At 44.2% G+C, this 25,766-nt stretch overlaps 1 protein-coding gene across 1 annotated transcript; it reads left to right on the top strand.

Moving 5' to 3' along the window:
• The first annotated feature begins 6,804 nt into the window (after nucleotides 1–6,804).
• On the top strand, nucleotides 6,805–19,551 carry MTNR1B (melatonin receptor 1B). Its single transcript, XM_029209313.1, is given in 4 exon segments — nucleotides 6,805–7,027; nucleotides 18,437–18,835; nucleotides 18,838–19,169; nucleotides 19,384–19,551. Coding segments are annotated over 4 exon segments (1,122 nt in total).
• Nucleotides 19,552–25,766: the final 6,215 nt, after the last annotated feature.

The raw sequence follows: 25,766 nt of genomic DNA, 5'->3' as shown, positions 1-25,766 counted from the left end.
GAACATTGAGCTGTTAGATTTGATTCAAATCTGAAGTAACCAGGACAGTAACTCTTAGGCTGATGCCTCCTCTGAAGGGAAAGAAAAGTCAGAAAAGGTAAAGATCATGCAACCAGCAGCGGAGAGAATTTACTGCTCTGACCTTGCCTGGCCCAGCTGGGTCCCTGGATCACTCTACCGGTCTCTGCCATGAGCATGTGCTGGGTAACAGGAGGAAGACTGTCCAGAGGTGGGGTTTTTGTTGTTTTTGTTGTTTTGTCTTGTTTTCACTCCTTTCTTGTACAATATCCCTCTTTCCAGATTACACCTCAGGAAAAGATTAGGGCAGCTTCTTGATGCTAAGCACTGGTATATCTTCTAAGTTATCTAAATAAAAGTCATCTTTTTCAAAACTCACACAAGCTTTTTCTTCCAAGGTTCAACCTGTCCAACATCATCGAGCTCCCCTTCTCTTAAGGTGAAAAGGAGCCCAGAGATTTTAATGATCCCCGATGCAAGAGAAAAACTGTACCAGGTTTTGGAATCATCCTAGCTCTGAGACCTACCAGCTGAATCTCAGCTTCTTCACAGTAGACAGTAATCCTACCCATCCCATAGAGATGGGAGGGTTAAATGAAAGTATCCATATGTCTCCTAGCACACAGAAAACACTCATTGTTAGCTGTGGCTGCTATGATTATTTCTTCTGGTATTACTAAAAGGGCAAGTGGCTCTTTCAACCATGTTGCAAACTGATTACCTAAAGAAAGTTTTGATTATATGCTTTATATATTTCATATGGGGGAATATAAGCCATTATACATTCAATCAAAGAATTGGATTCTGGGACTTCCCTGGTGGCTCAGTGGTTAAAACTCTGTGCTCCCAACGCATGGGGCCGGCATGCATGCTACAACTATGGTTCATATGCCACAACAGAAGCCAGCAAGCTGCAACTCAGCAGCCCGCGAACTGCAACTAAGGAGCCCACCCGCTGCAACTAAGACCTGGTGCAACCTAATTAATTAATTATTTTAAAAAAAGAAGAAGAATTGGATTCTGTTAGACAGCTGGGTTACAGACTCATCTTGGCCATTCATCAGCCACCAACCTTGGCACATTATTTATCTCCAAGAGTCTGTTCCTTTCTTTTCCAGCTGGGCCAATCATACCTGCCCCCCCAGGCCTCACAGAGCTGTTGAAAGGAGATACAAGATGGCCTGGGTAAAAGTGGTTTGGAAAAGGTTTCAAGTACAATTCAGAGTGAAAGATATTATTGTTGGGATGTGGGAAGCTGAGCTTCTGTGAGCATATTTTGATTTGCGTTTGAACTTGGGGGTCAGGCATAAAGAACACCAGTACTGCTCATTTTTGTAGCCCTAGGACACTCCATAGGTGTTCAAAATGTTGATTTACTTTTTAAAGAAACCAGCTAGGAATCTTGAACCTCTCTCCTTTGGCTCTCTCCTTTCCCTTCTCTAGGGTTTGAATTTTCTTCCCATATAATTTAATTTCACTGTTGGCAGCCACTGTTGGTTTCACCTATTATGAAAAGAATCCTCTTATGTTAAGAAGCCATGAGCCTGGAACACTGGAAGCAATCGCCACCGTTCTACACTTGGACATCAACATGGGAATTGCATTCTGTGGCAGACATCCTCTCTGCATTGCAGGGGAAACCTGCCAGAGTGGGGCAGGATGCAGATGCCCGGCAAACCCTTCAACAGATTCTACTGTGCTTGGGATCAAGTCCAGAGTCCTCAAGGTGAACTTGAGGCCTCCCTGGACCAGTTCCTGCCCTATTCTCTAGCCTGATTCTCAGGCCTGAACTTACTTCTTTCGGGATGTCTTTTCAGTTCCTTGAATGTGATACCCTCTCTCTTAAATCTGGGCACTCCTCTCCATCACCTTGGATGTCATAGCTCCAATCTCCCCATCATCATGACTTCTCTCCCTAGATTTGCTTTAGTTTGTCTTGTTGATAGTAGGGTGGATTCTGTTTCGCCAGAAGATGTATGAATCACCCAAAGTCCATAGTTTACATTAGAGCTCACTTTTGGTGTTGTATGTTCTATGGGTTTGGACAAATGTAATGAAACGTATACACCATTGTGGTATCACACAGAGTAGTTTCACTGCCCTAAAAATCCTCTGTGCTCTGTTTATTCATCTCTCTTTCTCCCCTAACCCCTGGCAACCACTGATCTTTTTAGTGCCTGCATAGTTTTGCCTTTTCTAGAATGTCATATATTTGGAAACATACTAGCCTTTTCAGATTGGCTTCTTTCACTTAGTAATATGCATTTAAGGTTCTTCCATGTCCTTTCATGACTTAATATCTCATTTCTTGTTAGTGCTGGAAAACATTTCATTGTATGAATGTACCACAGTTTCTTTATCCATTTACCTATTGAAGGACATCTTGGTAGTTTCCAGTTCTGGGAAATTATGAATCAAGCTGCTATAAACATCCATGTGGAGGCTTTTGTGTGGAGATGAGTTTTCAACTTCTTTGGAGAAATGTCAAGGAGTACAATTTATGGATCATGTGATAAGCGTGTGTTTAGTTTTGTTAGAAACGGCTGAACTGTCTTTTTTTAAAAATTTATTTGTTATTTATTTATGTTTTGGCTGCGTTCTTCGTTGCTGTGTGCGGGCTTTCTCCAGTTGCGTCAAGTGGGGCCTACTCTTGGTTGCGGTGTGCCAGCTTCTCATTGCAGTGGCTTCTCTTGTTGCGGAGCATGGGATTCAGTAGTTGTGGCTCATGGGCTCTAGAGTGCAGGCTCAGTAGTTGTGGCACACAGGTTTAGTTGCTCCGCGGCATGTGGGATCTTCCCAGACCGGGGATCAAACCCGTGTCCCCAGCATTGGCAGGCGGATTCTTAACCACTGCGCCACAAGAGAAGTCCCAAACTGTCTTTCAACTTGGCTATACCATTCTTCTGACCTTTTAAGGCACAGCCTGGTCAGCTGTGCCAGGAGACAGCATGGACTTCTCGGCAGCAAGTACCCCAATTCCAATGTCCAAAGGTCTTGAGATATCTGTTGTGGCTATGTGCATGATCCCAGACCAGGACAGCACAGGGCAAATACCCTGTGTTTCATACACAATTAACCAATTGTGTGTTATTGGTGTGTCTGAACTGGGGCAACATATATTGTATTTAACTTACCTATTGCTCTGAGGGCCACTGACAGCCAGAGAAGTGCTACTCTATGTTTGCTACATGTGCACTTGTAAGAACAGGGAAAGCATGGCTGTCCCTTCTTTGAAAATGCCCCTAGACACCACCCAGCTGTGTCTCTTCCTCATTCCTGTTGTTCTCCTACAGACTGCCTGCTCATTCCTCCTTGTTCATTGGGGATTCGCCCCCAAATCATGGGTTTCCTTTACTCTCACCACCATAACATTCAGCCCGTGACTTAGGTCCTCGACCTTCTCATTTCAAACAAGCTTCGTCCAGCAACCCACTCCCATCATCACCTCAGAGCCCTCATATCAATAAAATCCATACTCAGAAATGTCAGTTTCAAACAAGTCACTCTCTCAATCTCACAATTTATGTTTTCCGATTCATCCACCATAACTCTTTGAATTCAACCCCTCCCATCCCTTGATCCCGCCTCTTTCCCATGACCCACCAGCGCCCCCCTCCCACCGCCCCATTTTCTCAACTTCTCTTGTTTAACGTCCTCCTAGGGTCCATCTTCCCATCACACCCTCATTCTTCCTTTTGTTAGTTACTCCTCACCGGCGAATCGAAATCCTGAGCGAAGCTCACTCTGCCTTCTCTGTGTCTATCCTGAGCGGCTTAATAACCACCAGCAAGGCTGACTGGCTTCATTTCAAACCATCATCTTAAGCTGTACAGTGGCACATGCTCTCCTGACACACCTGCCATGCTTTCCTAGTTAGCGTTTCTCTTTTCTGTAATGACATTTCAGACCTTCTCCTGTCTTCAGATCTTCCACACTCTTTTCCCCTGAATCTAATGAGGTAGCGTCGAACACCCTGAGAATACAGCAGCCAGAGAGGAACTCCCTCATCTCATGCCAATCTAGAAACACTTCTGAATTTGTACTGGCTTCTGCTTCATTTCTACTGTAGGGAAGAAAGCCTCTCTCTCCTAACAATAATCTACCTTCCTTGGGCTCCGGATGGGCTCACCTCTCAAGGAGTTTATTGCTTTAATTATTATCTTCTCCCGCATCATCACGTCATTAGAGTCCCTCCTCTCCACTGCATTCGTTTTTGTTTTTATTTGGGGGAGGGGTTGGTGGGAGAGTATAATTTACATAGAATAACATACATACAAATAACATCCCAGAAATTCATTTCATGTTCTGTTCCAGTCAATCCTCACCCCCATGGGCAACCATTGCTCTGATTACTATGACCATAGATGATACTTTTTTCCTTTTGGCCATTCTATAATTGGAATTGTATAGAATGTACCTTTTCGTATCTGGCTTCTTTTGCTCAATATAATTTTTTTTTAGATTAATCCATGTTGTTGTGTATATCAGTAGTTTTTATTGCTGGGTGGTATTCACAATTACCACAATTTGTTTACCCGTTCATCTCTCGAGGGACCTTTGGCCTGTTTCCATGTCTGGGTTACTATAAGTAAGGCTGCTCTGGATAATTCGGGCACAGATCTTTTTGTGGGCATATGTTTCATTTTCTCTTCATTTCTGGTCATAGGATGGTATATGTTTAATTCTATAAGAAACTATCAAGCACTTTAAAGCGGCTGTACCATTCTGCATTCTCATAAAAGCGATGTATGAGAGTTCCAGGCACTTTACTTCTTCGCCGGATAGGTAATCAGTCATTTTGATTCTAGTGATGCAAACAGAGCTTAAGACAGTGCTTGGCATAAATTTACCCTCAAGACGGATGAGCAGTTGTTATTATCAGAGTAAAAGTGTTCAAGCATTTTAAAGGAAGGGCATCTAAGTTCCTTCTTTCCTATAACCATAGTGCACTCTTCTTCTTGTTCTAACCCCTCCAAAAACCACATTATAATAACCCCCAGTATTGACCATACATCTATTTAAGTGTTATTATGTTTAAATAGATGTTCCTAAATCTATTTAAGTATTGTCATGGCTTTTTAAGGACAGGGCAGAGACATCACCAATACTTCCCACATAAACAGCAAGTGCTCAATAAATAGCACAGGTTCGTCTTTCTCCTGCAGCTGCCTAGAGTGTAACCCTCTCCCTTATTTTGCTCTGGGATCTGTACCCATAGCCTGGAGTCACCACCTCTTTGGGGCTGTACAGCCCCATGGGGACCTCAAACCCTGCCCTTCTTTTTTTTTTTTTTAACATCATTATTGGAGTATAATTGCTTTACAATGGTGTGTTAGTTTCTGCTTTATAACAAAGTGAACCAGTTATACATATATATATGTTCCCATATCTCTTCCCTCTTGCTTCTCCCTCCCTCCCACCCTCCCTATCCCACCCTTCTAAGTGGTCACAAAGCACCAAGCTGACCTCCCTGTGCCATGCGGCTGCTCCCCACTAGCTATCTATTTTGCGTTTGGTAGTGTATATATGTCCATGCCACTCTCTCACTTTGTCACAGCTCACCCTTCCCCCTCCCCATATCCTCAAGTCCATTCTCTAGTAGGTCTGTTTTTCTCTTTCTGACTTACTTCACTTTGTTTTGTTTTTCTCTTTCTGACTTACTTCACTTTGTATGACAGACTGTAGGTCCATCCACCTCACTACAAATAACTCAGTTTCGTTTCTTTTTATGGCAGAGTAATATTCCATTGTATATATGTGCCACATCTTCTTTATCCATTCATCCGATGATGGACACTAAGGTTGCTTCCATATCCTGGCTATTGTAAATAGTGCTGCAATGAACATTTTGGCACATGACTCTTTTTGAATTATGGTTTTCTCAGGGTATATGCCCAGTAGTGGGATTGCTGGGTCGTATGGTAATTGTATTTGTAGTTTTTTAAGGAACCCCATACTGTTTTCCATAGTGGCTGTATCAATTTACATTCCCACCAGCAGTGCCAGAGGGTTCCCTTTTCTCCACACCCTCTCCAACATTTACTGTTTCTAGACTTTTTGATGATGGCCATTCTGACTGGTGTGAGATGGTATCTCATTGTAGCTTTGATTTGCATTTCTCTAACGATTAATGATGTTGAGCATTCTTTCATGTGTTTCTTGGCAATCTGTATATCTTCTTTGGAGAAATGTCTATTTAGGTCTTCTGCCCATTTTTGGATTGGGTTGTTTGTTTTTTTGTTATTGAGCTGCATGAGCTGCTTGTAAATTTTGGAGATTAATCCTTTGTCAGTTGCTTCATTTTCAAATATTTTCTCCCATTCTGAGGGTTGTCTTTTGGTCTTGTTTATGGTTTCCTTCCGACAACCAATCAGCAGGTCCCTGACGAACTGCACCTTTTCTAGTCCGAAAATATGGGTGTCCCTAAACACAGCTTCTCTGACGGTGCGCTCAGGCACTGAGGCCCGAACTGGGCCAGGCACGTGCTGGGCTCCGGGTGGCAGTGCGGGGTGGCGCCGTCGCAGCTGCTCCTGAGCTAGCGGTGGGGGGGCGGGGGACGCGCTCCTTGGGCAACGCCTGCACCCCAAATCCTCCTCCTGTTCCTACGTTTTTCCTCTGTCCCTTGCCCATGTTTATCTCTTCCAGGCCCCTCCCCACTGGCCTTCTCCCTGGCCCGCGCGACCTGGGTAGGGAAGGGGGCGGTAGGAGCGCCGGACTTGGCACTGCGCACCCAGCCTGCGGAGAGACCGGGTGCGTGGTGGCTGGCGCGGTGCGGGAGGGTACACGATGCCCGAGAACGCCTCCTTCGCCAACTGCTGCGAGGCGGGCGGCCGAGCGGAGAGCCGGGTCTGGACTGGGGCAGGAGGCGCGCAGCCCTCCGGGACCCCCCGGCCGCCCTGGGTGGCGCCCGCGCTGTCCGCCAGGCTCATCGTCACCGCTGCGGTGGCCATCGTGGCCAACCTCCTGGTCATCCTCTCGGTGCTCGGGAACTGCAAGCTCCGGAACGCAGGTGAGCGCCACGCCCGCTGCTGCGTCGGGCCCCTCTCTGGTGTCTGGTCTTGCCCCTGACCCTGATCCTGTCCGTCGTCAGGGCCCCGCGCCGCGTTCCCTTCACTCTCACCAGTCCCCGAGTTTGGTCTTGAACTCAAAAGTTAGGGTGAGTTGCTGCCTTTCCCCGACTTGCAGCTCTAGCAAGTGGACCAGGAAGCACTTGGCGCATCAGCGCCAGCGTGAATCGGGCGAAGTTTTTCTTGCGCACTTTTTGGCAGACCGGGGCGCTGTGGAAATCCAAGCAGCTGGAAGCCATAGCTCTCCAAGGCGCTCCAATGTGGGCGGGTCCCCATGGTGCCCCTCCCTGGCCACAGAAATCTCACCATCTTCAACACCTCCATCGCCTGCCAAGCACTGTGGTTCACGCAGCAGGTGCTTAGGAAATATTTGCTGAGACAATGAGTGAATGAATGGAAACGCTCCAGTGAATTTTCGTCCTAGACTTACCTCCTCATCTTGGTTCCAAACAAGAGAGTGCCAAAAGCAGACATCTGCAGCCTCTGCTTGGATGGAACTAAACTGTTTTGCGATAACCGTGGTCTCTAATGAAGACGGGGAATGCGTAGGACTAAACGAAGGTTAAAATAGCGATTTGGCAAAATAGTGTTGCAATCCTGAGAATATTTTTCCCCTTTCAGTCCACTCTCATTTCAACTTTCCCATGCTCAGGTGCGCCAGGGAACAAAACCAGAGGGAAGGAGTCTCTAAACTCTCGCCCTGAGGGTCACTGGAGCACACTGACCATTCCAGCTTGGGGAGAAGCTCAATGACCTGTTTGTCAATTTGTCATTTCCCAGTTTGGGCCTTGGAGGCAACTCAAATATTAGAGTGAATTAAAATGAAAAGATAGCAGAAAGCCAACTATATAGCTTAAACATGCTTTTCTAAGGAGGCTGACCATTCAGAAAGGCTATTTTAAACAAATTGTTATATATATTTTACGTGGCCCTGTGACTCCATGACTTTTATCTAAAGAACAATCAAAAAATAAAAATGTGAGCTTCTGTGCATAATATTGGAAACTTCATATTATTAAGAAGAAGAAACTGTATGGTGACAGATGGTAGCTAGACTTATCATAGTGATCATTTTGAAATGTTAAGAAGCATCGAATCCCTGTATTGTGCCCTAGGAACTAACATATTGTTATAGGTTAATTTTACTTCAAAAACAAAGAAAGAAACTCATAGACAAAGAGTGGATTTGTGGTTACCAGAGGCAGGAGCTGAGGGGAGAGGGAACTGAGAGAAGGCAGTCAAAAGGCGCAAACTTCCGGTTACAAGATAACTAAGTACTAGGGATGTAATGTACAACAGGCCACATATGACTCACTCTGCTGTGTATTACGTATGAAAGTTGTTAAGAGAGTAGATCCTAGTTCTCATGACAAGGAAAAATGTCTTTTTTTCTATTTCTTTTTGTATCTATATGAGATGACGGATGTTCACTAAACTTATCGCGGTAATCATTTCATGGTATATATAAGTCAAATCATCATGCTGTACACCTTAAGCTTATACAGAGCTGGATGTCAATTATATCTCAATAAAACTGGAAGAAAAAAAGTAAGCTTTCTAACTCAGTCATTTCAATAGTGGATGCTCGTATTATCTGCAGTAACTTTTTCAAGATATTATTGTGTCCTTTGAGTAGAGGCTTATCTCGTAGGAAAGAGCAGGTTACTATCAGAAAGCTGTATTTAGTATTTCCATCCTATTGCCCTTTTGTAGCAGCCACAAGAATTCATTTCCTGCCCAGGGAGGCAAGGAGGAGGCAGGGCCTCTCTTCCTGACTAGCAGGGTGTTTAGAGGAGACCCGGTGGGCTGCCTACCACGGGCGGGGTGGCTGAAGGTTGAGGGTGCTTCTTCCTTTTGCCTGAAGGAGACAAGCTTATTCTCCCCTCCTCCGTCCCGAGGAGGGCTGGCCTCTTCTGCTGTCCTGGCGAAGTTCATGGAAACTTTATTGATTTGGCCTGGGTGGGTAATGAGCATGTTAAATTGCTGGCACACCGTATGTCCTATCCTTCCTAACTCCCTTTGAGTCTGCTACAGCCCGGCACCAGAAAAAATTTTAACACTTTATCTAAATGATATTAATTCCTGACACATTCATTAAAGGCTGTTCCGGTCACACAACCAATTTTTATTTGACCCATGGCTTTATTGATGATAGTCATACATACTATGAAAAATCATAGTATTAATGTAAACTAAATAACTTTGGCAGATTGAGATTTCAAAAGATGCCTGAAAACCTACAGCAGTTTGAATAGTTAGCACCCATTCCACTATTAATCAGGTCTTCTCTTACTGAAGAGTATGGACTTACTTTAAGAAACATTTATCTTAGAGCTTTCTGTAATTGAGACTGGTTCCTTAATTCATCGCTATTAAGAAAATAGGGCTGTGACAATGAGAACATGTGTATTTCCGATGACTAAGGCACACAGCCCATATTAAAGTCACAGCAGCATTCTTAGCAGGTGTCAGTATCCTCTACTTGACTATTACAAACCCAGTTTCTCTGTGCAGCAGACTCTCATCATTCATAGCAGGGATGTTCCTGACAGCGGGGTAGGTGGTTAGATTAACTGTCCTTTTTGAGGGAGGGACTCCCCTGTCTTCAGGTTCTGTTGCTCGTGCTTTCGGTTGACTTTTTTAGAGATGGCACTAGAGCAGGGCAGACAGGAAGGGATGGAGGGAAGATGGCGGGCAGATTCAGGGCACTGCCCCAACTTAGAAGGTAAGGCCAGGTGTGTGTTACACTCTTTGCTATGTTTCCAGAGCCTCACACATTGCGTGGCACTGGTGGCATTTCATATTTCTCGGTGTGTGCTTTCTGGGGCCCGCCACACTTCAGGCTCTGAGGACTTTTCCTTGTGCCCGCCCCTGTCACTCATCCCCAGCCCAGACCTCACCAATGTTCATCCCTGTATTTTCTCTCTCTTCCTCTCCTGTTCTCACAGAACTTTCCTCCATCAAGTTCCTTCTCTCTCTTCTATATTTTACATTTCTGTCTCTTTCCCTTTAGCTTACACACACACACACACACACACACACACACACACACGGGGCTCCTTTGCTTAAGAGAAAAAAATCCTTCCTTGGTCTTATGTCTCCTTCTAATTTCGGGGCTACCTTTCTCCTCTTTTCAGCCAGACATCTTAATATAACAGTTTGCATCCATTAATCACCTCATTGCTTCCCATTTCCTCCTCAGCCCCCTGGGGTCTTCCCTCATGGGAAATGCCCCTCTGTGCTGTGTGTGACACTGAGGGCCACTCCCTCCTTGAGACCTTCCATTCCCTCGGCTTACCCGATGCTGGTTTTTGGACCTCCTTCCTCTCTTCCTCTCTCGGACACCTGATCCCTGGGAGTCCTCTTTGGTTCCTTCATTCCCCAAGCCCTCCTGACTTTTGTCTCATAGCATCTCCCCATTTCCCCCTTTCCTGCCCCCCTACTCCTACTGCCCCAATTTACACCCTCATCCTCCCTTGAGCAAACCATGTCCATAGTCACCAGACAGCTTTCCCCACTCCTCTACCCTCCCTGTTACCACGGCCAGGGTCACCCCTGCCTCCAGGGACCACCCTCCATCTACAGAAAGGTGTCCAGCTCCAGAGCACGGCTGGAACAAGCCTCCGGGACCTGCCTAACCCCCTCAATGTCACAGACTTGTCTCACTTCTCCCACTCAATGCGACACGAGCTGCTGTCTCTCCCACACGGTCTGTGTTCTTTTTTTTTTTTTAATTGGGGTATAGTTTTACAATGTTGTGTCAGTTCCTGCTGCACAATGAAGTGAATCAGCTATATTTATGCATATATCCCCTCCCTCTTGGACCTCCCTGCCCCCCGCCATCCCACCCATCTAGGTTGATGCTCTATCATCTTGGGAAGCTCTCTGCCTCTTTTCGGCTATTGAATATCTCTTTCAAACCCCTTCCTCAGCTCCCCTGCGGGTTGTTGATTTTTATCATTAATAGCATAAAAGGTGTGGTTACTGTCTTTCCCCCTCCCCAGCCCAGCCCAGGCTCCTGCATGCCCTCCCCATACAACACCTCCCTCACTGTATTGCTCTTAGTTTTTTTTCTCTCCCCACTGGACTGTAAGATCCTTGAGAGCAGAGACTTTTATTCCATTTCTAAAACTGAATATAGACTTGCTGAAACAAATTGAAGTGGACAAGATGCCAGGAAGGCAGTGAGACAGAAGGTATTAATTTTGCTTCATGAGGTGAGGTCCACTCAGCACCGCTCACGCCATCAGTACAATTCTCATGGAACTGAATTGCTCTGAGCACTGAAAGCCCAAAGTACACCTGACTCTCGTCCTCAGACACTGAGTGGCACCTGCACTAGGGTGTATCTTGATCCCTGCTGTTCCTGTGTGGCCAGGGGGCTCTGTAAAATTGTGCCCCAGTGACTCCTTAGGGAGTTTGTCTTTTTTTTTTTTTAATTTTTATTGCAGTATAGTTGATTTACAATGTTGTGTTAGTTTCAGGTATACAGCAAAGTACATTAGTTATACATATATATATATATATATATATATATATATACCCACTCATTTTTTTTTTTTAAGATTTTTCCCATATAGGTCATCACAGAGTATTGAGTAGAGTTCCCTGTGCTATACAGCAGGTTCTTACTAGTTATCTATTTTATATATAGTAGTGTGTATATGCCTCTCGCCCGTCTGGCTGGAGGCTGCCCGCTTTAAACTGCCTGTAAAATTGAGCCTCCTGTCCTTACCTGCGCCATCTTGACTGTCAGCCACACAGAAGAGAGCTGAGAGAAACGTGTCCTTACTGTAACATCGAGATAGTCTCCATCAGCAAGGGGAGAGCACAACAGCATTCATGATTCTTGGCCCATCAGTACAGGGACCCTAATTTCCCTGGTGACGATCAAGAGCCATGGTCTGACAATGGATTTTTGTACTGCAGATGGATTAAGAGGCTGTCGGAGAGGTGTTATTAGTGAGCGGATGCATATCCATACCTAGGACATCCCTGTGATTTGTAAGGAAAAAGGATGTGGACTATTTGACAGGAAAACATGGAGGATTTGCTTGCCGAACACCCAGGTCCTTGTCCGGAATCCACTCTGTCCTCTGGAAGCCCAGCGATGCGTAGAGTCTGCATCATCTCTTATCCAGAACCGGTGACTGCATTGCAGACTTCCTGATGGGGATTTTCAGCCTGGCATGTGTTGGCATCCCCAGTTACATTAGAGCAGAGCCTGCCATGCGGCCCCTTTTCCTCCCACTTGTTGATGGAGGAGGTAAATGATGATTGAATAAGGAGGCTGGCCCTAGGCAAAAGCTCTTGAAAGGCCTGGAGGAAATATTTAATAGACCCACAGCCCCTGCCCTTCAGGTGTTACAAGGTAAGGTGGAGCCCACTTCATCCAGGCTCTATCCTACCACTGAATACGCCTGGAGGTGCCCCTTGGTGACAGGCGTCTTTTAACTTGCTGAGCTTCTGGGGTTCGGAGGGCTTTTTATCAGCTGAAAACCAAACTGGGCTCCATTGGACTCCATCCCTGGTATTGCCTGAACTTTCCAACTTCACATTTCGCCTCTGAATACTTATTTCCTCTTTACCAGGCAAAAATGAAGGCATTTTAAATCTCTTAATTATGTCTTTAGCCAAATAATCAGGAAAGCTCATAATCCTCGATAATTCCTCCCATAGAGTCCTTAGCAGCCCCGCGTGTGAGCACTTTCATGTTAGACTGCCTTTTTCTTCCCCCCGCACAAAGCCGGAGTCTGTATTTAGCATGATATGCGGCAAAACTCAGAAGATCCTGATGCTGCTGTGAGGTCTTACAGTTTAAAATACTTATGGCTGAAAGAGGAAAAGTTAGGGGGTTGGGAAGTAAAGTTGCAGTTTTGAGGGTATTTACACTCTAGATGCAATGTCCTAATTTCTTCATCGTCCTCACCCTATAGGACTTCTCACATCTTATCTCCCAGGGAGCTTAGTCCAACCTTCTGAGCCTCTTTCTTGTTCTTTGTAATAATAATATAAAACTGTTATAATTGTATATAATTATAATAATATAGAAACTAATAATAATATAAATAATAATGCAGCCGATAATATAAAAATTACAATAATAAATAATAGCTACGATTGTTATCTGTAGGGTTAGCAGATGCAAACTATTATATATAGAATGGATCAATAACAAGGTCCTACTGTATAGCACAGGGAATTATATTCAATATCCTGTGATAAACCATAATAGAAAAGAATATAAAAAAGGACGTATATAGATGTATAACTGAATCGCTTTGCTGTATAGCAGACATTAACACAACATTGTAAATCAACTATACTCCAATGAGAAAAAGATTGCTATGTGCTTATTATGTGTCAGATACAAGCCTCTCTCATTTAAAAGAGAGAGAAAGAGAAGAGAAAAAAAAATATCTTACACAATCTCTCCATCAAAGGATAGCCCTTTCCAAGTACCATCCATTTCTCTCCATTTCTCTTGAAGGCAAAGCTGGTTGGGAGGGCAGCCTCCAGTGCAAAAGTTTATCCTCCAACACTCAACAGAATTCACCCTTGCTAACATCACTGCTGATCTCCTAACTGGCAGGTGACATGGGCACTTTTCTGCTTTTTCTCATTCTTGTGGATGACCAAAAACTCTACACCCTTAATCCCTTTGACATTTCTTTTTCCTGGTTTCCTCTTGTTTCTCTTTTTGCTTTTTCTCCCTCTTTCTCTGTTCACATATTCTGGGTGTTGGTTTCTTGATCTGTAAAATGGAAATCATGCAATCAACCTTAAAGGATTCTTGTGAGAAACAATTGAGTCCGTTTACGTGAATGCACATTATAAACGTCAAGGTACTATACCAATTGTGGGTTGTTTTTTTTTTTGTTATAATTAAAGTAATAAAATGACTCCGTAAGAGTTTCCAAGCAATGCCTTGATGGTTATGGAATATGATTTTGTAATAAGCATCTCAGTTAATTATTGAAATGGGTGCATATGCTCTTAAATATATTTTATTCTTTTAAGTGGTTAAAATACCCCCATCATATTTTTTATATGATTAGCTTGCTTAGTAATCCTTTTCTTTTTAAATTAACGTGATGTTAGATTTCAACTCAGCCCTTGTATGATTCATCCACACGCTCCAGGGTTTTCACAATGTGATTTGGGAAGAAAACAATCTCCACCCTCAAAGAATTTGGGAATCTAATTAGGAGCTTATGTTAATATAAAAGTGCATTGTTTTAGTATTTGTGAGGAAGTCACATTTTTAATAAATTATCTGTTCAGTTATTTCAAATGCCTATCCCAGAATATAACTAACAAGAATATCTCACATTAGTTTGGAGACTGTTATTATGTCTTAAATTTTTTCCCATGCAGGATCCCATTTGAGGTGAACAGCCATCCTGGGATGGAGGCAGGCCTTTGTGGTTTTGTCCGGCCCCTTGCTGAATTGTCCTACTTAACCAGCCCCATCCTCCAGTACTGCCCTCAGCCCCAAGATGACTTAGCTCTTCCCCACTGTTCCCACCACCTCGTGCTAGCCTCCAACCCACTCTCACCACACTGAAGAGCCACTGTTTCTGTGTCTCTTTCCCCAACAGCACTGTTAGCATCTCAATGGCAGGGGCGTGTCTTTCACCCATCACTGCACCCTACCCAAGTGTGATAGGTGCTCAATAAATATATTACACGTTTGAACAAATGGAGGATGGAAGAAAACCTCAAGGCATGGAAAGTTTAACCCTGTTAGAAATGATAGATCATCTGTTTACTTCCCTATCGTAACCCTCATCACGTCTTGATTTTATTGAATTGTCTCTTCTATGAGACCACAAGCTTTGTAAGAGGAGGGGATGTGTCTCTCTTGCTCACCATGCCCCAGCATAGGCCAGAGCCAATACCTAGTAAATACTCTGCAGTATTTATTGAGCAAATGACTCAATGACTATCTATTTCTACATTGCCAATTGTAGCTCAATGACCAGAGACAATTTAAAACCAAGAAATTCCTCTAGGAAAATAGGGTGGGTACAGGGAAGAGCTTTATCTTCCAGAATTCTCCTATCTGATGAAAACTAGATAGCTGAACATCTGCTGGCTCCTTCTCAGATTTCCAGATTCCCATTAAGGACTAGATTTCCCAAAAAGAAGGAGAAAGTAGGCCAGGGGGGAGGGGATTATGGTGGCTGTATGTGTGGAGGGATGTGCTTTGTGTATGAATGCAAAGGGAAGGGAGTTCCATATCAGTACAAAACCTTGTTGTTGAGGTCTGTCTCCACTAATACGCCCTGTCTGATAGAGGCAGATGGAAATAAGTCACGCCAAGACTCGTGATATAAATATTCATTAGAAACCTGTGCACCAGATGATAAGCAGTGCTGTGTGTCCTGGTTGATTTCTCACCTGTCTGGAGAAAACATGAATAGAGAACTCGCTCTCCCTTTGACTGTCATCTAGACAGGGTCTGGCTTCTTACAGATGGGAGACGAAGCAAGAATTTTATTCGTCTAACTTGGAATTGAGTCAAGAAAGTCAGGAGATGGTATGACGTCTGAGGGCAGATGGATCTACAGCAGAAACTGGTTGATTTCAGCCTTATAGGAACCCCAGAAATAACGGGGGAGAGTAATTGAAACACTTTCCACGTGGAGTTGAATGTATTCTTCCCACTAGTTACAAGCTGTTTGCCAGCTTCTGGGGCATTATTAGGGGATGAGCCACATGAACACGACAGAGCTTGACTTGCTTTCCCGGGAACAGCTGGCTGAGCTAGCACCCGCCCCCAGCCGCTCTTGACTCTCTCCACATGTGCTTGCAAGGGCCAAAAGCTTCTTTGCCACTCAGCCAGGAAGCCAGTGGGCGCTGTGGAGACCAGTATTCCCACATGGGAAAGAAGGGATTTTCATCACAGAAAGAATCATGTGGAGTGTGTGAGGAGGGGGAAGGAGGGCTCCAAAAGAAAAGAAGGGAACGGAAGAAACAACAGTCACAGAGAAAAGAAGTTCAGTGACTAGGTCAAGTTCAAAGTGGCAGGACTGAGATTACCCCAGATCACTCCAACTTCCAGCGCCACTTCCCAATGTCAAAACAACATTTAATTTTTTTTTTTTTGAGGAGTCTCCATACCGTTTTCCACAATGACGGCTTCAGTGTACATTCCCACCAACAGTGCACGAGGGTTCCCTTTTCTCCACACCCTCTCCAGCATTTGCTATTTGTGTTCTTTTTAATCATAGCCATTCTGACAGGTGTGAGGTGATGTCTCATTGTGGTTTTCATTTGCATTTCCCTGATGATTAGTGATGTCGAGCATCTTTTCACGTGCCTGTTGCCCATTTGGATGTCTTCTTTGGAAAAATATCTATTCAGGTCTTCTGCCCATTTTTTGATCAGGTTGTTTGTTTTTTTGATATTGAGCTGCATGAGCTATTTATATTTTGGATATTAACCCCTTATCGGACATATCATTTGCAAATAATTTTCTCCCATTCAGTAGGCTGCCCGTAAGATCCAGCAGTTCCACTGCTGGGTATATATCCCCCCAAAAAGAAAACACTAATTTAAAAAGATACACGCACCCCAATGTTCATAGCAGCCTTATATACAGTTACCAAGGTATGGAAGTAACCTATGTGTCTATCAACAGATGAAAGGATAAAAAAGATGTGGTGTATACACACACACACACACACACACACACACACACACACACACACACTGGAATATTACTCAGCTGTAGCAAAGAACGAAATGTTGCCATTTGCAACAACATGGATGGACCTGGAGGGTATTACGCCTGGTAGAATAAGTCAGACAGAGAAAGACAAATACTCTATGTTATCACTTATATGTGAAATCTAAAAAATACAGCAAACTAGTGAATATAACAAAAAAGTAGCAGATTCACAGATATAGAGAACAAACTAGCGGTTATCAGTGGGGAGAGGGAAGGCAGAGGGGCAACATAGTGATAAGGGATTTAGAGAGACAAAATACTATGTACAAAATAAACTATAAGTACTGCACAGGGAATATAGCAAATATTTTATAATAACCTTAAATGGAGTATAATCTATAAAAATACTGAGTCGCCTCTGTGCTTTCATTAATGCTATCTGATTTTTCATCTGCTTTATCTGTCTCTGCAGCTTTTTGAAGGCAGGAATTATGTCTTGTGTCTGTATCACTTTCCTCCCAGTTAATCAATAAATGTTTGTTGAATGAAAACAATCATACTGAATCACTATGTTGTACACCTGAAACTAATACAATATTGTAAATCAGCTATACTTTAATTAACCAAAAAGAACACTTAAAATTCTAGAAAGAGACAAGGACTCCTGATTCAGCTGAAAACAAGAAATTCGAGAGAGGAAGTCCCTCTCTTTCTTGAGACCAAGTAAGTTCTCAGTAGTGGAGTCAAAACCTGAAATCCACCAGTGGAGACAGAGAACAAGGCTGAGAATTAAATGAACAAGAAGGAGACTCCCCCACATCCCAAGCAGGTACTAAGATGTATGTTTCTTGCCTTGTAGTACCAACCATACAGAATTTGAGGGGGCTTTTCTCCCATTAAGTAAATAGATCCCTGAGATAGTAGAATAAGAAGGAATCTCACAGTTCAATCTGAGGCAGGCTTCTCCTTTACCATTCAACTTGTACTTGAATACCTCGAGAGACACGGAAGCTCACTACCTGGAAAGCACTTAAAGTATCCAAATCATCTCCTTCTATTCAGTTACATCCTGTCTCCCTTGGGTCCTAACCTAGCTCTGGACTCAGGAGCAGTTGGGTCCTGAGAACTCCCAGGGAGCTAACAGATGTCTTTTCGGTCAGTTCTAAGTGGAGTTACCCCAAGCATCTGAGGTCAAAATAGGCACTTCAAGAAGGCTGCCTGTGGGTCTTCCAGCTTCCCAGACGTCCTATGGAGTCTTCCCTGAGATGGGTTGAGACTGAGTGTCAGGACATGGAGGGCTGGGAACGCCCTTTCTCTGCCTTGTGGGTTTGCATGTAGCTGCAAGTACAGAGTCTGCTTTGCCTGAGGGTCTGACTCAGGGGAACTCCCCACTGAGTGGCTCTGAAGCTCCCTTTCTCCAAACCCCCTTGAAGCCAGACCACAGCCTGAGTTTTCTGGTTGCTGTGTCTTCTGGATCCCTTCCCTCTGCCTGATGCTTTGGACCCCTGAGGTGGTCACAGCAGCCTCCGTAGAGTACCCACAGACGTATCGTGGCGGTGGCGCATCAGTGTCCTGGGAGAGTCCCTCCTATGAGGGACAAAGGCTAGAATATTCTACAGAATAGAGATCGTGGGGTTTTGTCCTGACGACTCTTGCTTCCTGTTTCCCGCTCCAGGTAATTTGTTCTTGGTGAGTCTGGCATCGGCTGACCTGGCCTTGTGCCCCTACCCGCTAATCCTCTTGGCCATCTTCCACGACAGCTGGGCCCTGGGGGAGGCGCGCTGCAAGGCCAGCCCCTTTGTGACGGGTCTGAGCGTCATCGGCTCCATCTTTGACATCACTGCCGTTGCCATTAACTGCTACTGCTACGTCTGCCACAGTGTGACCTACCACCGCATCTGCTGCCACTGGCACACCCCCCTCTACATCTGCCTTGTCTGTCTCCTCACCCTGCTGGCCCTGGTACCCAGCTTCTTCGTGGGGTTCCTGGAGTATGACCCACGCATCTACTCCTGCACCTTCATCCAGACGGTCAGTGCCCGGTACACGGTGGCAGTGGTGGTCGTCCACTTCCTCCCCCCACGGCTGTTGTGTGCTTCTGTTACCTGCGCACCTGGGTGCTGGTGCTCCGGGCCTGCAGGAAGGTCAAGTCGGAGAGCAATCCATGCCTGTGGTCCAGTAACATCCGGAGCTTTCTGACCACGTTCGTGGTGTTTGTGATCTTTGCCATCTGCTGGGCACCGCTGAACTGCATCAGCCTTGCTGTGGCCATTGACCCAGAAGTGGCTCCCCAGGTCCCAGAGGGCCTCTTTGTCGCTAGCTACTTCCTGGCTTATTTCAACAGCTGCCTTAATGCCATTGTCTATGGGATCCTGAACCAGAACTTCTGCAGGGAACACAAGAAGATCGTCTCTGGGGCTTCCCTGGTGGCGCAGTGGTTGAGAGTCCGCCTGCCGATGCAGGGGACACGGGTTCATGCCCTGGCCCGGGAAGATCCCACATGCCGCGGAGCGGCTGGGCCCAAGAGCCATGGCCGCTGAGCCTGCGCGTCCGGAGCCTGTGCTCCGCAACGGGAGAGGCCGCAACAGTGAGAGGCCCGCGTACCGCAGAAAAAAAGAGAAGATCATCTCTGCCCTCTGGAACCCATAGCACTACCTGCAGGACTCTTCCAAGGGCAGCCAGGCATTGGGGCCAGAAAGCCAAGCTCCCACAGTGGTTAACATCCAGCCCCCTGTCCAGGCAGATGCTCTCTTGCCTGATTCCCGGCCGGGCAACAAACTCATGAAATGATGGGAGTGAATCTGCTCCAAGGGTGAGATCAGGCGGCCTCCTGGACCATGCCAGCCATTCACAGGACAGCACACAGTTTGTGGAACTTCATCCTGCGGACAAGAAGCCCGTCAACACCCTTGGTTCAGGTTGGTCAGAGACACCTGCAGGTACTGGGGGCCACGTCCCAGCAAGCACAGCTATGGACCTGGCAGACCTGCTCTCCCGGGAGTGCTAGGGCTTAGCACAGACAAGGGCCAAGGAAGGAACAGAATGCGGAGGCGCCTGGGGTGGAAGAGGCCAGTTCCTTCCCACGGGCTGCCCTCTTGTCCTCCTGCTTTGGCCTCTTTGCTGCTTTTGCCCTTACCCCTGAGAGTGGGTATCTCCTCTGTTAGCAAGGACGGAAGATCAAGCTCTGCAGTGCTGGAAGGTGGGTAGCTCTGCAGGGTCTCTGGGGGCTGGCGTGGTGCAGAGGGTAAGCGTCCTGTACTCTCCACCACTGACCTTCCCTACATATACGTGTGTGCGCACGTGCAGGCATACACACGCACACACGCACACACCACCCTATATGCACTGTACACACCACCACATCACACTCTACACACACACACACACACACCACACGCTCTACACAGTCTACACACCACCCCGTATCACCCTGTAAGCACACACATACCACACACACACACACACACACACACACACACACACACACACACTCCTCAGGCATCTGGAGTCTGCCAGGCTCCCTTTCTTGGTTCCACCCTGTTCAAGCTGTGTGACTGGGAGAGGTCCCCTAACCTCTGTTTTCTTCAGTTTACAGCCCTTAAAATGGAGACCATGCTGCTGCCTGCCTCCCGGGGTTGTGTGAGGAGTTGCTGCGATGATACTGTTTAAGAGCTGAGGACCGTGGCTGGCACTCAGTTATCATTCCCTCTTATTATTATCCTAACTACTTAAAATGAAAGGTAACCTTGAAGGAGAGGAGAAGTGACACACAAAGACAGGGAGGGAGGGAAGAGGATGGGAAGGTGTGTGTAGAGGTGGGAGCGGCTGCATCCCAATTCCTTCCTCAGGCTGTGTACTCCCGGGTTTTCTTTTTATTTTTCCAAAACTTAATAACATTGGAATATTATTGTTAAACATTCAGTAATCATATTTAAACATTTGACATTTCAGAGAAGGGACAGTTAGTCTTCAATGTAGCTGCTAGATTGTTCTAGCAGTCAGTAAACACACATCTGGGATACCAGGTAGATGCTCACTTTTCAAGTGAAAAACTGAGACTGGTAGAGAAGCAGAACATCGCGAGGGTGATAGCTTATCTTTTCTAACGCTTTCTTTTCTTCATATTCTTTTTTTAAAAATTTACTTACTTATTTTTATTGCAGTATAGTGGATTTACAATGTTGTGTTAGTTTCAGGTGTTCAGCAATCAGACTTTCTATCTGTAGACGTCTCAGGTCCTCATCTGGCACGAATGGATTTAGCCTCCTTCTTCAATTCCACAAAGCATGAATTGAGTGCCCTTTGCTGGCGGGTCCAGAGTGGGGAGCAAAAGGCCTGTTGGCCGCCCTCTGCGTGGTCAGTGTCTGCTAACATTCATGGGGTGTTTGCTTGTATCAAGTGGGGTAGTAAGTGCTGGATATGCATTACCTCATTTAGTTCTTACAAAACTCTTTGAAACGATATTATCCATGTTTATACTAAGAAACTGAACCTTAAAGAAGTGACGTGATTTCCCGAGTTCAGAGCTATTGAGTTCAAAGGTAGGTGTGGAGCCCCGGTCTGTCTGGCAGTAACACCCCCTTCTGCCTGACTCCCCAGACACACACCTCGGAATGTGTGGCAGGAGCAAAGCAGAGTGGGCAAAATACCCAAATGCAAGAGGTAACTGGGGCATCCAGGGAGACAGAAAAGTTGCCTCAGGCAGCCGCTGCTTTGCAGACGAAGAGACCAGAATGCTGACCTCAGTGTCAGGCTAGATGTTCTCACTTCCCTTATAATGTTAGGAATTAGGATGGGGGCTGTGCCTAGTCACTGGGTCACCACCTAGGAGCTTGTTAAACAGGAATACGCTCCAGGCTCCACCCAAAACATGTCGACTGCGGAGATCTTGGGAAGGGTCTGGGAATCTGATTCTGACCCTGGTGGTCTTTAACCAGACTGTTAGGAATGTAGGTGTTCCAGCCCTGGTTACCTGCAGGTTGGGATCCATCTACCTGGTGTGGAGAGCCCCGTCCAAGGAGGCCTCCCAGTCCAGACCTCAGGCTGAGAGAAAAATCAAGAGCCTAAGGCTTCTCCCTGGGCTGCAGCCACTTTTCTTGTCTCTGGGTGGAGCCTGTGCTGACTGGGTCTGGCATGGGTTTGCTCTCTGTTCTCCCAGTCTCCTACTCCCTGGCACCAACTACAGGGGTTGGCCCATCGCTCCTGACATGGAGGCAATGGGGTGTCCCCCAGCTGCTCCCCTTAGCCCTATCTTTTAGCTCCAGGTTGAGTGTATGGCACAAGATCAATGAATACAATTGAAGGAACAAAAGCTCGCTTCAGTTTGCTGGGCCCGCAGCTGTCACCTGGTTTGCCAGGGCTCAGCACTGACAGTCCACTAACTGGGACCTTTTCTCGTTTCCATAGGTTTCGGTGGTGATGGTCCAGGAGCCGAGAGAATGAAGGGGCATACGGAAAACCCATGGCATCGGGCACGTACATACTCACGCGGAATGGCTTCACAGTCTGGACTCTGATTTTAAATAAAGACAATTTTGCTGCAATAGTGTGGGAACTCTGTTCACCCTCTACCTCTTTGATGCTGGACAATCTTGTCAAAGATACCACCTTGCAACCTTCCTTCCCATCTGCGTTAGCTTGCTGGGGCTAGCATGAGAAAGTACCACAGAGCAGGTGGCTTAATCCCAAGAAAACCCTGTTCCTACCCTCAGAATGCTTGAGGCTAGTGTTGAACAGAATCTAACTAAAGCTGCAAGACTAAACCTGGGTAACTACAGGTTAGATTGAGGCAGGAACCCCCCCGCTCCGCCACTGCCCCCGCCACATGCACACACATACCAGAAGCCTGACAGAACAGATGTGCCCTTTTCTGGGAATAAGTTGTTTTTATTTCAGTTTTAACTCCTCTTTTCATAAAATAGCTGGCATACCACAAACCAAAAAAATATGAGACACGCAAAGAGGAAAGAAAATTCAACCCCTGGACAAGAGAAGAATCATCCATAGAAGGAAACCCAGAGATGGTGCAAATGTTGGAATTGGAAGATAAAAACTTGAAAATAACTGTAAAAAGTATGTTAAAGGATATAGTAGAAAAGGTGGACAACATGTGTGAAGGGGAATTTTAGCACAGAAATGAAAATTATGTTTAAAAATGGAAATGTTGAAATAAAAACTGTGATAACAGGTACGAAAAGTTTATTTGAAGGGTTTAACAGAGAACTGGACAGAGCAGAGTAAAGGAAACAAAGCAAAACTGGCAAAGGAAAAGGGGACCTGAGGGAAATCTGGAGGAAAACAGGTGCCATCTTCCAAGAGTCCTCTCCCAGTAGAACCACACAGGAAACAATTATTCCAGCAACAAATTATTATAACACAGGACTTCCCTGGTGGTCCAGTGGTTAAGACTCTGTGCTTCCACTGCAGGGAGCACAGGTTCAATCCCTGGTGGGGGAACTAAGATCCTGCATGCCACATGACATGGCCAAAAAAAAAAAAACTTATTATAACACACATGAAGCGTTGTCTCTCAGGGAAACTTGCCTGAGCTAAGGTGCTCAGGGTTTTTATTGGAGCTCAGGCACATAGGCACCCTGTGCTTAGCATGGACCAAAACTCCAGATTCCCCAAAAGGAAGCAGGTGTTCATCACTAGAAACATTATTTATATAAACAATTTCAGTACAATGAGCCACTCTTTCAATTATCAAATGGTGAGAACCCTCTCGGAATCCAAGTTCCTAGATGGGGGTCAAGGGCCAACCTCACAAACAGACCTTTCTAAGGATGACAGTCTCAGACCTGCTATGTTAACTCTTTTCTGCACATTCCCTAATTGCAAATTAAGTACATACGTCTAAAAAACCATAGGCCAAAGAAAAATCACAAGGGAAATAAAGTATTTTGAACTGAATGGTAATGTAGAAAGTAATGTATCAGAATTTGTGGAATGAAGCTAAAGCAACACTGAGAGTGATTGCGACTTTAAAGGCCTATATCATAAAAGAAAAAAAGATATGAAATTAATAACCTAAGTTTTCACCCTTAGTGAGACCTATTAAGAAAAAGAGAGTGAAAGAGGACAGAGAAGTAAACAAGTTACAAATATCAAGAACAAAAGAGCGAGAATTACTATAGATTCTAAAGACATTAAAAGATAGTAAGGCAATTATGAATAATATTATGCCAATAGATTTAACAGCTTAGAAATAATGGATAAATTCAATGAAAGCCACAGATTACTAAAACTGATAAATAATGAAATAGAAAATTTGAAAAGCTCTGCATCTATTAAAGAAACTGAATTTGCAATTAAAAAAATCTTCCCACATAGAAAACTACTGGCCCACATAATTTAATTTGTGAATTCTATCAAACATTTAAGAAAGAAATAATACTAACCTTACACACACATAAAATAGTGGAAGAGAAAGCATTTCCCAATGTATATTGTGAAACCATCATAACCCTTATAGCATACAATGTCATTAGAAAAAGAGAAAAAATTACGTGCAGAAAAGAAAAATTATATCCTGCATAAACAAAGATGCAAAAATCCATAATAATATATTAGCAAATTGATTCCAAAAATATACAAAAAAAGATAATACATCATGATCAAGGTGGTGGTGGGGGGTTATCCAGGAATATAAAGTTGATTTTTACATTTGAAAATCAAAGTATTGATAATTTATAATATTAATAGAACAAAAGAGAAAATTATCTCAAAAGATGCAAAAATTCATTTTACACCATTCAACCTTCATTCATGATAACAACTTTTGGAAAACTAGGAGTAGAAGGGGATTTCCTCAATCTGGTAAAGGGTATCTTTGAAAAGCCTACAACTAATAGCATACTTTGTGGTGAAACCATGAATGTTTTTCCCCTAAGACAGAACAAGGATATCTACTCTTTCATTGTTTTGCTGGAAGTCCTAACATTACAATAAGTCAAGAAAAAGAAAAGTCACACATATTGTAAAAAGAAGTAAAACTGTCTTTATTCTCAGATTACATAATTGTATATGTCGAAAACCCTATGGGAACTTAAAAAAAAAAAAGCTACCATAATTAGTAAGTGAATTTAGTAAGGTCACATGATACAGGGTAAATGTTTTTTAAATCTATAGTTTTTCTGTAGACTACCAATGATAAATTTAAAATAAAATTTTAAAACATACTATTTGTAATAACACAAAAATAAACAGGATTCATCAAACAAAATATGTACAAAGCCTCTACACAGCACTACAAAATACTGCAGAGCAAAAGTAAGGAAGACCTAAATCAATGGAGAGATATACCATGTTCTTGGATTAGAAAAATATTGTTAAAATACCTATTTAAAAAGTTCTTCTACAGATTCAATGAAATCCCAATCTAAATCCTAGCAAGAGTTTTTCAAAATATTGGCAAAATCTGACTCTAAAATTTATATTTAAATGCGGATGATGTAGAATAACCAAAACAATCAACTAACATTATCCAATTTCAAGTTGTGTTATAAAGCGACATTAATAAATTCAGTGTGGTCTTGGCATACGGACAAGCAAATGGATCAACAGAACAGAATAGAATCAAGAAATAAACTCATCCATACATGGTCAATTGATTTTCAACCAAACCACCAAGTCTGTTCAATAGGAAAGTAGACTCTTTTTAACAAATGGTGATGGAACAACTGGATATTAGTAAGGAAAGAGCAAACAAAACTTCAATCCCTCCCTTACTCAGTACACAAAAATAATTCAAGATAGATTAGAGCCTGAACCGTAGAAGATATAATGATAAAGATTCTAGAACACTACACAGGAGAATATCTTTATGCCTTTGGGGTAGGCAAAATTTTCTTAGCCAAGACATAAAAGAACTAACTATAGTCTTCATTACGATACATCAGACTTTATCAAAATTAAAAATGTCTGCTTATCAAAAGATACTATTAAGAAAATAAATAGATTGGGAAAAATATTTAAAATACATATACCTGACAGAGAGATTGTAT

Source organism: Monodon monoceros, unplaced genomic scaffold, assembly GCF_005190385.1.
Source record: "Monodon monoceros isolate NGI ecotype Baffin Bay Population unplaced genomic scaffold, NGI_Narwhal_1 Super_Scaffold_7, whole genome shotgun sequence".
In the NCBI taxonomy this organism is placed as follows: Eukaryota; Metazoa; Chordata; class Mammalia; order Artiodactyla; family Monodontidae; genus Monodon; species Monodon monoceros.
The sequence above is the reverse complement of the archived record's forward strand: the minus strand, read 5'-3'. Positions and strand labels throughout refer to the sequence as shown.